The sequence below is a fragment of the Penicillium roqueforti genome (genome assembly GCF_015533775.1).
Source record: "Penicillium roqueforti strain LCP96 04111 chromosome Unknown scaffold_29, whole genome shotgun sequence".
In the NCBI taxonomy this organism is placed as follows: Eukaryota; Fungi; Ascomycota; class Eurotiomycetes; order Eurotiales; family Aspergillaceae; genus Penicillium; species Penicillium roqueforti.
In genome coordinates this window covers 35,703-50,013 of record NW_024067593.1, presented here as the reverse complement: position 1 = coordinate 50,013, position 14,311 = coordinate 35,703, and the positions used below count along the sequence as shown (strand labels likewise).

Below are 14,311 nucleotides of genomic sequence, written 5' to 3'. Positions count from 1 at the left end.
ACTACCCCTCGCCAACACCAATCTAGAAATATTCTAGTTTAAATCGACAGGTTGATTATCTCAAGGTAAGTGACAAAAACACTCGAATGATGGCTAGGCCAACCCTTCACCAGGAATCCACATTATGATCCACAAAGATCTTCCTCCTTCGGTCGAATCCATCCGCAGAATCATGAAGGAACTGATGCCTGAAACTGCTACATCACCGAATAAACTAGCCGAAAACCAAGCAGCGATATTTCACGAAAACAAAAATGGAAACAAAGCATATCGGGGAGACTTACTCGCGAAACAAATCTCTCTTCTCACGATACAACTCCGCGTCACGGAAAAGCTGCAAATCGGTACTGTATGTCCATTGATTATCATTTACTTTGCAGACAACGGACTCATCAGAATATAGGATTGGCGATGGCATTTAGTGCATTTTTCGAAAGATACCAAACTTGAGAACGTTCGGAAGGAAGGTTACTTGATCGTATTATCCAATACCATCACCATAACGCCTGGAGGAGTACTCAAAGAGGGATCATACATCTATATCATCAATGAGCCTGTCATAAGTGCAGGGGCAACTGCCATATTTATTGTTCCTCCGCCTCTTGACTAGGTAGGACGTGGGTACTTCTATTTAGCTTATGTGTACTCCGTACATACACTTTGATGTGTTCTTTCGGGGTTCAGACTGGCAATTATTTATCTCTGTAAATTACTGAGAATTGTATCATCGAAGAAAGAAATTCTCAGGTTGACGAAATAGGCTCAGAGAAAGACGACTCAACACAACTCCCACCTTCGCCAAATAAAGCCGATATCCACGGCGTAGCAACAGAGGTTGGTTGTATTTCGGGTCCCTGAACCGTTCTCGAAATTGGGGTCATTGCGTTCTCGAGTCCAGCCATGGCTCGATCATCTTGATAGGGGAGGTAGTCCATCGACAGGGAATCCTCAAAAAGGTTGTATGAGGTCTCGGCCACAGCCTGATCGTCTTGAAAGGGAAAGTGGTGCGGTCCTCCGATGGGCTGGGATTCCTGGTTTGTCTCACCGTTCAAATTGCTTCTAGATTATGCTTCTAATCGTATCGAAGCACCCGGAGACATAATGATACGAGCATGGCGATGCAGTGGTTCATATCGGATGGGGGAGTTTTTAATTCCCAATTCGGGTTACACATATATATTGTATAGTTGCGATTCCCCGACTGTAACTGAAATTTCCTGCTTAATGCGAGAAACAATGCCAGTATGCCCGGAGACTTGTATCTCGCGGAGGGGCAGTCGCGGACTGGTGCCCAACATCAGCGCTCCCCGCATCAAAAAGCGGAGTCATGTGACGTCATGTGACTATGTTCACGAGTCAAGCCTTTGACGTACTTCACGTATTTCACCAGTATCCACCTCAGTTTCGACAATTATAATTAGCCAAACGATACTCTCCACCTACAATCACGCGAATTCCCTAATACCCAGGTACCCCCTAAACCAGGCGATCCAAAGAGGGTGGTGTAGAGCATGGTTGAAGTACAGCCAAGGGAAATCGTTAGTATCGTAAGATGTAAGGAGCGGACGACAATTTGATTCATGGGACTGCAAGTCTTTCGCGGAACCCAGGGGTTGTCGTAATATACACCAGAGACCGATGAGCCTGGACGCACGGTCTGCTGTAATGTAACCCTAATGTGCTATATAGTTAGCTCGATCGCCATGGGAGAGGCTAAAAGCCCGGGATTCACGCCACTGTCTCAGGATTGCTCAAACTACCATGACCCACACGCCATTTCGCATGAGAACAATACGCATGGGATCGATATTCCACTGCGCTATGAATCTTTCTGTACATCTGGGACGGTTCCTACTAAATTCGAAACATGATCTTGCTCGCAGCTTTATAGCTCATATCCCGAAAGCTAGGTGTAAATGGCGGACCCTGATAAAGTCCGGATTGTATGTATGACGAATGTATTCCTGCAGCCTACAATGGAGCCAAATCCCTGCCCTAGCCCATTCCTTCCATCATGCAATGTTACTTTTTGAACGTGTCCGATACTAAATAATGAGTTAGCTTTGAACTAAGACATTATGTGATCTGCTCTTAATTGTGCTATAAGTCGACAAATTCCCCTGTCTAAAAGCTCGAATCGTATAAGAGAGAAAGACAATTGCCTAAGAATATCCTTCAACCGGTATGGAGTCTTATTTACACCGAACTCTTGAGAGATTATTGACCCCGCTCTCTGTTTTCCAGCGCCCAGTGGACCTCTATGATGTTACCGAAAAGCTTCTTTGGATCTTTATTCCTTGCGGTAACAACTGTTTCAACCTTCGCAATGTCAACAGCCCGTTACACAGTACCAATTCACGAATCGATCCAAATTTTGGAGACTCGTCAACAACTGAATGATATGGCGAGGCAATACCCACTCGGAACTATGGACGACAGGAATGGAGGCTATTATCTCTTAGACTATGATGATACCGTTCTAGCTATCGCATCTGATCCCCTATGTGAAGAACTGGATGCTGCAATCGAGGCAGCAGAACGGTACCGCAGCGCCCATTCCGAAATCGACGATGAAAGCGAATTCGCTACACCTACCTCAAAGTGACAGGGACAGGCACACTCTGACCTGTCTAAGCGTTCTTGTACCCATCCATGCTGCAACGCATATGCCCGCTGTCGGACCTACAGCTATTGCCACGTGTGCGCTAGAAGCTATCGTTAGTGTTTCTGAGCAGGTCGGAGACTAGGCTGATACGGAAACTCTACATGTTGACCTCAATTGTTTAGAACTGCTCAAAACCAGAGCAAAATTCAAATTCGGCGAGCTTCAAAATCCTTTCAAATTATTCGAGTCCTTTCTTCTATTTTATTCGTGTATATGATGAACCATAATTGTGGATGACACCTATGTATATCAACTGCAGCTTCACATATTAGTTATTCTTCTGTTTATATAGCTAGTAAAATCGCTCTCTATATCCTCCACAGAATGGTACTTAATGATGAATCTCTATACAGAAAGAGACGGTGGCATTTACTATAGAAAGGGGCGGACCCAGAGAAAGACTGAAGGAAATAGGGATTAAGTGTTACTATTCGCCACGTTCCTCGTTGTTCTTCTCATCAAAGCAAATACACAGAGCCGCGATTAATGCTGCATCCACACCAGGTGCCACAACAACGGCGTAGGTCTGCTGGCCAAACACAAGGTCACGGCCGCTAAGCAATTTCCGGTCAATGCGAGCCACCGTTTTGCCGCTTTTATGGTCGACAATGTCGGCAGTACGATCGAACCAGCCTCCTTTTATATTGAAAATCACCGCCTTGCCATTACTATCAGTGAAAGTGGCGGTGGCTTTGGAGCCAAGCACTGGTGCAGTTAGTAATGTGTATAATATGTCTACTTTGCTGAATATCTTGGATCATAAAGACGGCACTTACATGTGAGATTACTCTTAACCTCACAAATCTTCTCGCGATGGGTGTCTTCGATTGCATAGGTCGCATGCACGTGTAGAAGCTCCCTGACAATATCAAACAGGTGCTTGCCATGGGCGTCCTCGACCTTTTTGCGGCCAGAAAGCGATACCCACGCTCCGTGCACTTTCAAAATTGGGTCACCATTGGCCAATTTGACGTCGAAGCTATCCCCAGACGCGGAGAGCACCTTCTCTCTCAGGACTAGTGTCTGCGGCTCCTTTGCGACAAATTGTTCGAACAGGGCGATTGGCTCGGCGAATGGCTCGAGATTGTGGTGACCCAGGATGCCCATGACGACAGGTGGATTCAATTGAAGCTTTCGAAGGATAAAGATTAAATAATCAAACAGGGCAATCGACCACAGGAGCGCGGGGTCAGTCTGAAGCCGATCATCGGTTGGCGATATCATCACGTGATAGCTTGAAGAAGGTTTACTCTCCTTGGCTGGAGCATTGGTGGTTGTTTTTTCCGATCGCCTCGCACCTTTGGTCACGATGTAGCCAATAGTTATAAACGAGTGATTTGTGAGGCGAATTCGAATTCCTGAGCTTTGTTCCTTCAGGAGTTTCTATTAGCATTATAGTGTAAGTACTCCGCCACTAGCATACGCGGTCGTTTTAGAGCTCTTCCACCCGACCAGCTCGTTCTCTTCAATTTATTTCTCTCCAAAATACCCAAATAACGAATTCTGCGCTCTGTTTTTGTCAAGTGAACTATCTCTTCAGCGCCAAGATTGTTGATCGCGATCTCCAACGATCATCACTGGCCCATTCGCCCTAACCCCACTTCATTGGTAGAATTCAACCGAACCCGGAAAACCCGGCGAACCTCATGCTAATATCAAAATAGCTTCTTTTCCTGAATTTAATTGATCGTTGGCCAGCAACATGCTGGATATTGTGTGGAAGGATATGGCGCCCACTGTGGCTGTCGTGGGAATCTCCCTTATAGGCTTGCGCCGGTATTCCAAGTTCACCGAGGCCCAACGAGTCGTCTTTCAGATTGGGCTTGTTTGCTCTATTCTGGGACTTTCTCTGTTTGTCGTGACTCAGTTGCTGGGTCTCGTATCTTACAAGGATATTTAAGCTTATGTGTGATGGGGCATTTCGCGACATCGATTATACTGTAATGCGTCTTCGCGTGCGCGTGGATAGGCGTGCCAATTCGCGCGTTTCTGTTTCGACGGGTTTTAAGTCTTCGATTTTCTCGTCTATGCTCACCAAATCCTCCGCAATCTCATATGGTGCTTGATCTGAGCTAGATTATGGGAGTACGTAGTATAAATGACGGAGCCGGCTAAAAGGTCCAATTGCTAGCAATTTCCGCTATCTACGCCGGTTTCGGTAACTCCAACGCCGATAATAATGAGAGCGATCATTACCTACCCCGCCAGACAACGAGCTATCACCGATCAGCGCTAACAACATCCATCCTTTTCAACCGCGGATGTTCGACAGAAACACGAAACGCTCACTGGGATGTCTGCAGATGCCAAGGCAATGTCGCGTGCAGGTTCGATAAAAGCCGCTTCGGTAGTCTTTCCAAGGCGAGTGAGACATTCATATAAGCCATGCAACCCCCACACATTGTTGAGCTTTGCCCTACGCCGAGGATAGTCCAGGGCAAATCCAAGATCCTGTTTGAACAGCACTTCTGCCTCCTCGGCGCGATTCTGCTCCAGGAGCAAGCCGCCGAGGGCATGGCGGACTGGCTGCATCCAGGGGGGCGGGTCAGAGTACGCAAGTCCATCCTCGCGCACAATAGCTTCCCTGAGAAAGGAAAATCCGTTCTCAATGTTTCCTTTCCGGTACTCCAATTCTCCAGCAAGCATGGCCGAGGCTACCCCTAGAACGTCTTCCTCCTTGCATGGTATGCTGTTGAGTCGGGTACTAGGGACTGCCCTGCGTGCCGCTTCAAATTCTACCTGGGCATTTTCGGCTTCTGCAATCCGTCCAAGTGCGCTAAACGCAAGACCACGGGTGTAATAAATGATAGCTGTGGTCACGCAATATGTATCACGATCCGTGGGAAGCTCAAGGCTGAGAACCTCCTCCCAACGGCCAAAACGCACTAGGACATGTGCCTTGCTCCCCACAAAGCTTTCGATAAAGTCTGCCATCGGGGGACTTTTGATCGCCAGCACTTGAGGATATATGACCTTTTCGAGCTTTTCGGCAGCAGAGATTGCGTCCGAGAAGCGACCGGACATCATAGCGGAATACAATTTCGCACAGATATAATGTACCCGGTAGGCTGTGTACATAATTGTGCCCGTCTCTCGGGCAAAATAGATGTCGTCGGCAAGCATCGCTTGATGATTGGAGTCGATACCACGGCGGTAGTCGCCCACTGCCGCATCGATGTGCGTCGGCATATGCAACATGTGCGAAGCATGCGGAACCATCCCACGCAGTCGATCTGCAGCCGGTAGAGCCAATTCTGGGAATGGAGACATCTCCAACATGTGTATATACAGATGACAGAGTGCCGGATGATCGTGACCGGTAGTCTGCTTCAGCCCCAGCTCAATGACCTCGCGAGCCTCGACCGTGTGATTTCCTGTAGGTTTGCCGCTATCCAAATCCCACAGCCCGCGTGGGGTGATACACATCAGTGCATCGGCGAACAGAGCAGCGACGTCCATATCGTTGCTGAATTTCTGATACACAGGGCGCATGGCATTTGCGTATGCGTGGTCAAAAGGACTTAGGTCGTCGGGGATGTCATGGACGGATGGAAAGCGGGCACCGATGGCTTCGATCAATGCCTGTTCGACTGGGGTAGCATGACTTACCAGCTTGCGTGCTCGTTCTAGGACATTATTGACCTTCTCGATAGAAGCCCGGCGACCTTTTGGATCAAAGAACTTCCAAGCCTTGTTGTAATTCGGCCCGGCAGCGTAGGCGACTCCCCATAACGCTATCGCGCAGTTGGGGTCACTGTCCGCTGCGCGTTGGAAGCATCGCTCTGCCTCATCATGGTTGAAAGAAAATGCCCATATCAGTCCGCGATCGAACCACAGTTGGGTTTCTGCCGAAGAGGTGGTCACTGGTCGATGATGCGAGCCAAGATCGTAATAGGTTTCTTGGTCCGAGGCAGGAGATTTGGACTGGTCCCTAATTGAGGTATTACATTAGAATCCGAATTATCAGAACCCGAGACACTCACTGCATGCTGGGTACTATGGTCTTGCGAGGAGATCACACCGTGGTTTCCTCTACCGTTTAGGTTTCCTTCAATCCAACTTTCTTTTCCCGTGAGAACAGAAATTGATGATGAGCGAATCAAGCTTGGTCTAGACAGGACGGAAGCTGATGAAAGAATGAAGCATCGAGATGATAAGTGGCAAAAGAGAGAGATAAGGAAGAAGATCGGGGTTTACCCCGCCTTTTAAAGCCACCCGTGGACCTTCTGAGTTTATCTACGACATGACCCACATTAGATCTATATATCAAGGAGCATAGTACATTTGCACGATGCGTCTCGACAGCAAGTGGGCCGCTCTACTCCCGGTCATTCAAGATATCTGCAACATCTCGGGTATCCCAGGGCTGTCGCTGGGCATCGTGGAGAATAACAAAACCGTATACCCCCCTTCGCTGCACAACTTTCGTGCTAGGGTCCCTCACCAAAAGCCTGACGGCTGCTCTAGTAGCCTCTCTTCATGACGTCGGTATCATTCCCTCATGGGATGCTCCATTGAAGACGTTGCTACCAGAGTTTCATCGCGAAGATATCTACGGCGAAATTACTCTCACCGATCTGCTTACATACCGTACCGACCTAGCATCTCTTGACTCTCTCTGGCTCGCCTCGAACAATGTTCCTTATCTGCCTCGATCGGAGGTCGTTCGAATCCTCAATTACGCCCCGGGTATCCAGCCATTTTGAACACAGTTCATTTACAACAACTTCAGCTACGAGGTACTCGGCCAGGTGATTGAAAAGGCGTCGGGTGAAATATTTGCAGAGGTTCTGCAGAGTCGCCTTCTCAGCCCGCTCGGTATGCACCGAACATATTACACAGGGGAGAGCAGTGAAAACGAAGCGAAGCCCTATGCTGCGCTAGAGGACGGGTCTATTGTCCCTATTGCACCGCCACTGCATGGTGAGAATGTGTTGATGGGGCCAGCCGGTGGTTTTCGAAGCTCTGTCAATGATTTATTGACCCTCTATAAAGCCTTCATGGGTGCTGCTCTTCATGAGATTATTCATCCAGACACGGGCTTGCCTGATCAGTCCAAGTCCACCATTCGAGGTATCAATCAGCTATGGAAAGGGCATCAATCCCTGCCCTTTCATTCCCTCAGGGAGCATTCGTATGGATTTGGCTGGGCCCGGGCCGACCTTTGGCACTGGAACATGAAGTTTTTCTTGAATCTCCAAATACAAGTTAGCGTGTCCTGTTGCAAAATCCCCCAAATGTATAATCTCTTACAAATTGCATGGTTGCTACTTCAGAGGCTGTGGTGTAGTGGGCTGGTCCCGAATTGGGGTTTGGTATTTTGACAATCAGCTGCTTCCCATCTTGCATCGTCGCGAGGAATACTTTGTTAAAGTTCCCCTCTGGTAGCCTTGACAAATTCAGACAGACTGCATCTTGACCTGCAGCTTCTTCGGCGATGTCGATGAGTGCATTTACGTCGGATTGGATGTATCTGCGTCGTAATTGCTCTGATTCGTTCCATAACCATCTCTGAGCGAAATAACTGTAATAAGGCTCCAGGTCGGAACCTATCACTTGGTGAGTCGGAGATAATGTAATAAACAAAGCAACCTACCAGATTTGGCTCTTCATCTGCTGGGCGACATGGTGAATTTTCGAGTGATGTGATGCATGGGTAATTTCAGGGGGTTGAATCTAATCCGAGAGTTCTTACAAGCTTGAAAAATCATTTTGGGACGACGCAGTATGGCGATAATATGTGAGTGAAGTTGGGTTGGTTTGCCAGGGGGATTCTGCTCGTACATGACGGAGCGAAAAAGGAAACAATTGAGGTTGGCTGATATTTGTGGCAGCCTGCAGATGGCATGGTCTAAACACATAAGTCGTATTAATGGAGTGAAATTGAGAATACCGAGGTATCTCTCAAGAAAGGCCAATTCCGACCCCATTGCTCGAGACAGCCAAGTACAATCGAATATAGCGTGGTAATTCCGAAATGGCCAAAGAATACAAGATCAACGACACCAAGTATTCAACTTCATTATCTATATCCTTCTCAGGGCCACACCTAACAATAATCCTGTACAATCCAAATACCAGCTATAAACTCAACCACTTAGACGTACTCCCAAGCAACCGGGGTGCTAGTGTTGACAGAGACAGCCAGAGCATCGAAGCCGAGGCAGTCACCAACCTTGCCAGTGGGGACAGTAGCGTTCTGCAGAGCAGCAAAAACCTGCCACTTAGGGGCAGCAGCGCCCCGGCGGGAACGGCGGGAGCTGGTGGTACTGTTGGTGGTACCGTTGGCAGTAGGGCAAGCCATGAAGCCAGATGCACCCAGGCCATTGAAGGTCCAGTGGCCGAAAGAGGCACCGGGAGTGTAGACGAAGGGACCATCAGAGGAACCAACGGGCTCGTAGGCAGAGTGGGGAGATGTGAAGCGCAGAGCACCCTTGTTATCAACGTAGATAGCCTGGCCACCGGGGACCTCGACATCCTGGATATGAAGTTAGCAAATGGAGCATTGGAAATATACATGTATCAGTATTTCTAACCAAGTAGTGTCCGTTGGCAATCACGGTCTGGTTGGTGTTGGGAATTCCGGGGACGGGAGAATAGGTGTAGGCGTTGCCACCGAGCCAGAAGTAGCTGCCGGCGGCATTGAGGGGCAGCAGGTGGACGGGAGAAGCCGAGCGGGCAGAGATGACGCTGAAGGCAGCATCGGAGCTGTTGGCCTGCTTAGAGCCGGGGATGGCAGCCACCAGAGGGGCGAGGGCGAGAATAGCAGAGAACTTCATCTTGAGGGATAGGGGAAGTGATTGATACTGAGGATGAGAGAATTATCAATGAAGAGAGATATTCAGGGGATCTGTCAGGGTCATATATAAGGTACGCTCGGAAAGGAACGTGCTTAGGCAACTCCATAAGCGGACCCAGCTGAGAAATCTTGTGATCGACATTGAATCCGGTGGAGCCGAGTTGAAGAGAAAGAGGGAAATGTCTTACCTAGACGATACAACATAATCCTGTTCGATATATATAGAGATGGGAGTATGTATAGGGAGCCTGGAAGGCCCAAGATGGGAGGAAACCCTAATTAGGTAGGAGTGACAACAAACAGGTCACATACATCAGCAGTATATCTCTACCCACCGTCTACTTGGACTATTGAGAGGGGCTTCAACACGGTGGAGATCGACTAACTGGACCACAAATGTAGGTATTCCCCTTCACGGTGTCAATTGACGCAAAAGTAGACACCCCAATTGATCCAAAACACATGCTGTTGGACCCTGAAGATCCCAATAGAAGAGCCGGAAAAAGCTGTTTCAGAGAACTCATGAAAGTTCGACAGTGATTAAAGATCGACCGGAGGTCCGACAGACTTTGCCCCTAAGAAAAAAGAAGAGAACGGCAACCTCTTAGCTGCGCCATATGGGGATCCACGATATCCACATTGTCTCAGGGCACATCGTCTTTGCCATCATCATTGGCTGTGTCGTCAACTGGCGTGATATCGGTTATCTATCGTGAGTGGCTGTATTGCTATTTTAATTTAGAAGTTCTCGAATGTCTCGAATGTGTCGACTGAATAACTATATCATACCTCGGTTGATAGCATTGCCACCGTCCGATGTATATATTGTCTCACATAAATGGATTGATGATGTGGAATAATCAGGATATAACAGCCCTACCAGCGTAGCCAACCCCCCAAAGTACATACTCCGTAGTAGATTGTTTATTGTAGGAAAAGGCTTACAATAAGTGGGATAATTCCACAAACTTCCTCGTACACCCCACGATGTTTTTGATAAAAGGGGCATTTAATATGATGTCAGTGATATGATGTCAGGTGACCCACCCTTTTCTCCGTGACGCGATGGAAATAGAACAACAATCAACCAAACTTGTGCTTAATCATTTTCAGAAGGTTTACAAGATCATGGGCATCGAAGAGTGAATGGCTTCCCCACGTGCCAAGGCCGGAGCTTCGCGCTCGGTCAAATTCTCCCCTTCCACGCGTCGCGGCTATACGTCACTCCCGAATTCAACAGTCGAACACTCAATCTCACAGAGCAATTTGGGACAAAATGACGACCTGGACACTCCTTCAAGTGGGGATGAGTCCATCGAGCAGGCCAATATAAAACTCCTACCTTTGAAACAAGGTAGAGCTCGAGATTCACGGCTCTCGAGCCCCAAAACAAATGAACCGAACCCCACTATCAATGTCCCCGACGACGAGCGTGATGCATCAGAGCGAATAAAAGAGATTCTCGAGGCGAATGGCACCATTCCATTGAACTCATTCTCGACAGATTTGGAGGAAGGACATTCGGACAGAGACTCTCTGGTTCTCAGTGATCGATATAGTGACGACTATGGTATCCCGTCTGACAAGGGCCTGCTTTTGAACGATATAAAGCGTGAAGATGTGGGAAAGGGCTCTGACTGGAGGTCATTGTTCCGTCTGACTTCCTGGTGGAACGTTCTCGGCTTGTTGATAATCGCCCTACTGGTAGTATGGTTTTCGCTCAGGGGACTGGGCTGGTCTTCTGTCGGAGCTGCCATTGGTGAATTTGTAGGTCTTTCTTCCTTTTCGTCTGGTCATTTGAAGACAAGAAATCAGCCTCTAACAATCACAGCAAGCGGTCCCCTGGTACCCTACTCCCCTCGGCGGAACGAGCGAACAATGGAAGGAGAGCTATGCCAAAGCTCAGAAAATGGTCAGAGAAATGAGCCTCGCCGAAAAAGTGAACGTTACAACTGGAACAGGCTGGCAAATGGGACTCTCTGTTGGCAATACGGGTAGGCCCTTGATATCCGTTCGCTACCATGGCTATGCAAACTCTAACGCGAACTGGGTTGTCTAGCACCTGCCGAACTCGTCAAATTTCCCTCCCTTTGCCTACAAGACGGTCCTCTCGGACTCAGATTTGCGCACAACATTACAGCTTTCCCCGCAGGGATCACCACGGGTGCGACATGGAACCGCGAGCTCATGCAAATGCGTGGCTTTGCTCTGGGAAAGGAGGCGCGGCTGAAAGGCGTGAATATAATTCTCGGTCCATCTATGGGACCGATTGGTATGATGCCTGCCGGTGGTCGTAACTGGGAGGCATTCGGTTCAGATCCAGTTTTGCAAGGCGTGGCTGCGGCGGAGACCATCCGCGGTATCCAGCGGAACGGGGTCATGGCCACGGCGAAACACTTCATTGGAAATGAACAAGAACACTTCCGTCAGTCATTTGAGTGGGGTACTCCAACTGCGCTCTCATCGAATATCGATGATCGCGCATTACACGAAGTCTTTGCCTGGCCCTTCGCTGAGAGTGTGCGTGCGGATGTGGCGAGCGTCATGTGCTCCTACCAAATGGTCAACAACAGCTATGCTTGCGAAAATAGTAAACTCATCAACGGTCTTCTGAAAGATGAGCTCGGATTCCAGGGATTCGTGCAGTCGGACTGGCTGGCTCAGCGTTCAGGCGTGCACAGCGCTATTGGAGGCCTGGATATGAGCATGCCCGGTGATGGCCTTCATTGGGCCGACGGTGTCGCGCTCTGGGGAAGTGAACTGACTCGCGCAGCGTTGAACACGTCTGTTCCCATTGAGCGCCTGAATGATATGGTCACTCGCATCGTGGCCGCCTGGTACCATCTCAGACAGGACTCATGGGAACCCCCTGCACCTGAGGGCGACGGCGGGCCGAACTTCTCGTCCTGGACTCAGGAGCGAATCGGGCACTTGCATGAAGGCTCACCGGATAATGATGCGACGGGTGTGGTCAACAAATTTGTCGACGCACAGGGAACAGGCGAGGACGCTCATTCTGTTGTTGCTCGTCATGTCGCTGCCGAAGGCACCGTGCTTCTGAAAAATATTAATAATACCCTTCCACTCTTGCGGGCACAGTCCGCAACCAATGGCAAATACCGGGTCGGTGTATACGGCGAAGACGCTGGTCCTGGCCAAGGACCGAATGCTTGTGCTGACAGAGGATGTAACCAAGGGACCTTGGGCTCTGGTTGGGGTAGTGGGGCTGTGGAATTCCCATACTTGATCAGTCCATGGGAAGCACTGCAACATGCGTGGTCGAATGACTCTGTCGATGTCAAAGCTTATTTGACGAATAATGTTGCACCTCAGGACCTCGCAAAGCAGGACCTCTGTTTGGTCTTTGCCAACGCAGACGGAGGAGAAGGGTTCATCCGCAGTGACGGCATTGATGCTGATCGAAAGGATCTCTTTCTACAAAAGAACGGCACTCAGTTGGTAGAGGGGGTGGCCAAGCACTGCGGCGGTGGCCAAGGTAAAACCGTCGTTATAGTACACTCCATTGGCCCCGTTGTGATGGAGTCTTGGATTGACCTTCCCGGTGTCCACGCTGTACTGTATGCCAACCTACCTGGGCAAGAAAGCGGGAATGCGTTGATGGACGTTCTATTTGGAGACGTCGACGCCAGTGGGCGTCTGCCATACACCATCGGACGAAGCCTAGAGGACTACGGTCCAGGCGCACAAGTTCTGTATGAGCATGCAGACCCATCCGTTCCACAGGTCGACCTCAGCCAGGGCCTGTATATCGATTACCGGTATTTCGACAAGTTCAACATCACTCCCCGGTTCGAATTCGGCTTCGGTCTGTCATACACAACCTTCGACTACTCTGCACTGAGCATCGAGAAGCTGCAGAAGAAGTCCCAATGGCCTTCCAAACGGCCCACAAACGAAGTCGAACCTCCCACATACGACAAAAAACAGGAGGACGCCAGCAGCATTTTATTCCCGCCAGGTTTCCGTGTACTCCGGAAATACATCTACCCCTACCTCACCAGCCTAGAAGGAACCGAACCCGGTCCATACCCATACCCCGAAGGATACAACAAACACCAAAATCCATCCGCCGCAGGCGGCGGACCGGGCGGGAATCCATCTCTCTACGAGCCCATCCTCGAGCTCACCGTCGAGGTGACAAACACCGGCACGCGCCCGGGACAGGATGTGGTCCAGGTGTATGTTTCTTTCCCCGAAGATGTCGCCGAGCACCGTGGACTAGGATGGTCCCGTGAGTCAATTGAGTTCCCTGAACGTGTCCTGCGGAATTTTTCGAAAATCCTCCTGCAACCGGGTGAGACTAGAAATGTCAAGATGACGTTGACTCGGAAGGATCTCAGCTATTGGAGTGTTCGTGCACAGAACTGGGTGTTGCCTACTGAAGGGAAATTCCGCATCTGGGCTGGGCGTAGTTCTAGAGATTTACCGCTCGTGGTTGAGTTTTGATCCAGGACTTGGAATACTGTTATAATTATAAAATTGACTCGATCTAATTTCCCAAATGTGTCTACGTGGCTACAAGAAGCCGAACTTGAAATAAACGGACCATAGTATATGTCTATCGTACTGAACAGGGCCATGAAAAGCCAGAGCGAAACAAAATCAAATAACGTATAAACTTTTGCTTTGACATGGTAGATGCACTGAGTTAGGTATCTATCCGAAACATGTACATACTGGCGGAAATGGCAATAACAAAATCTATGCCGGTAAAAAAAGAAAAGAGAACAGAACGCAGAACGCCGAAACACCGTCTATGAGATCCAATGCAGACCAAAACATTATCATGGTGCTCATGATGCGAGGACATCTCAGCGATTACGAAT

General features: G+C 49.1%; 6 protein-coding genes across 6 annotated transcripts; 3 read left to right on the top strand and 3 right to left on the bottom strand.

The window, feature by feature from the left end:
• Positions 1–124: 124 nt before the first annotated feature.
• Positions 125–610, top strand: LCP9604111_8084 (uncharacterized protein; the record flags this gene model as incomplete). The annotated part of the gene is made up of 2 exons (XM_039076188.1): positions 125–349; positions 404–610. The coding sequence occupies 2 exons, from the start codon at positions 125–127 to the stop codon at positions 608–610; spliced, it is 432 nt and encodes a 143-aa protein (XP_038925863.1).
• Positions 611–2,014: 1,404 nt separating this feature from the next.
• On the top strand, positions 2,015–2,605 carry LCP9604111_8083 (uncharacterized protein; the record flags this gene model as incomplete). The annotated part of the gene is made up of 3 exons (XM_039076187.1): positions 2,015–2,037; positions 2,147–2,182; positions 2,245–2,605. The coding sequence occupies 3 exons, from the start codon at positions 2,015–2,017 to the stop codon at positions 2,603–2,605; spliced, it is 420 nt and encodes a 139-aa protein (XP_038925862.1).
• Positions 2,606–3,092: 487 nt separating this feature from the next.
• LCP9604111_8082 (LURP-one-related/scramblase family protein) lies at positions 3,093–3,889 on the bottom strand (the record flags this gene model as incomplete). Its single annotated transcript, XM_039076186.1, has 2 exons — positions 3,093–3,370; positions 3,442–3,889. 2 exons carry the CDS (start codon positions 3,887–3,889, stop codon positions 3,093–3,095), a joined length of 726 nt encoding a protein of 241 aa, XP_038925861.1.
• Positions 3,890–4,897: 1,008 nt separating this feature from the next.
• Positions 4,898–6,653, bottom strand: LCP9604111_8081 (uncharacterized protein; the record flags this gene model as incomplete). The annotated part of the gene is made up of 2 exons (XM_039076185.1): positions 4,898–6,596; positions 6,649–6,653. The coding sequence occupies 2 exons, from the start codon at positions 6,651–6,653 to the stop codon at positions 4,898–4,900; spliced, it is 1,704 nt and encodes a 567-aa protein (XP_038925860.1).
• A 2,109-nt stretch (positions 6,654–8,762) lies between these two features.
• On the bottom strand, positions 8,763–9,444 carry LCP9604111_8080 (putative IgE-binding protein; the record flags this gene model as incomplete). Its single annotated transcript, XM_039076184.1, has 2 exons — positions 8,763–9,143; positions 9,202–9,444. The coding sequence occupies 2 exons, from the start codon at positions 9,442–9,444 to the stop codon at positions 8,763–8,765; spliced, it is 624 nt and encodes a 207-aa protein (XP_038925859.1).
• Positions 9,445–10,610: 1,166 nt separating this feature from the next.
• LCP9604111_8079 (beta-glucosidase) lies at positions 10,611–13,931 on the top strand (the record flags this gene model as incomplete). Its single annotated transcript, XM_039076182.1, has 3 exons — positions 10,611–11,231; positions 11,296–11,458; positions 11,524–13,931. 3 exons carry the CDS (start codon positions 10,611–10,613, stop codon positions 13,929–13,931), a joined length of 3,192 nt encoding a protein of 1,063 aa, XP_038925858.1.
• Positions 13,932–14,311: the final 380 nt, after the last annotated feature.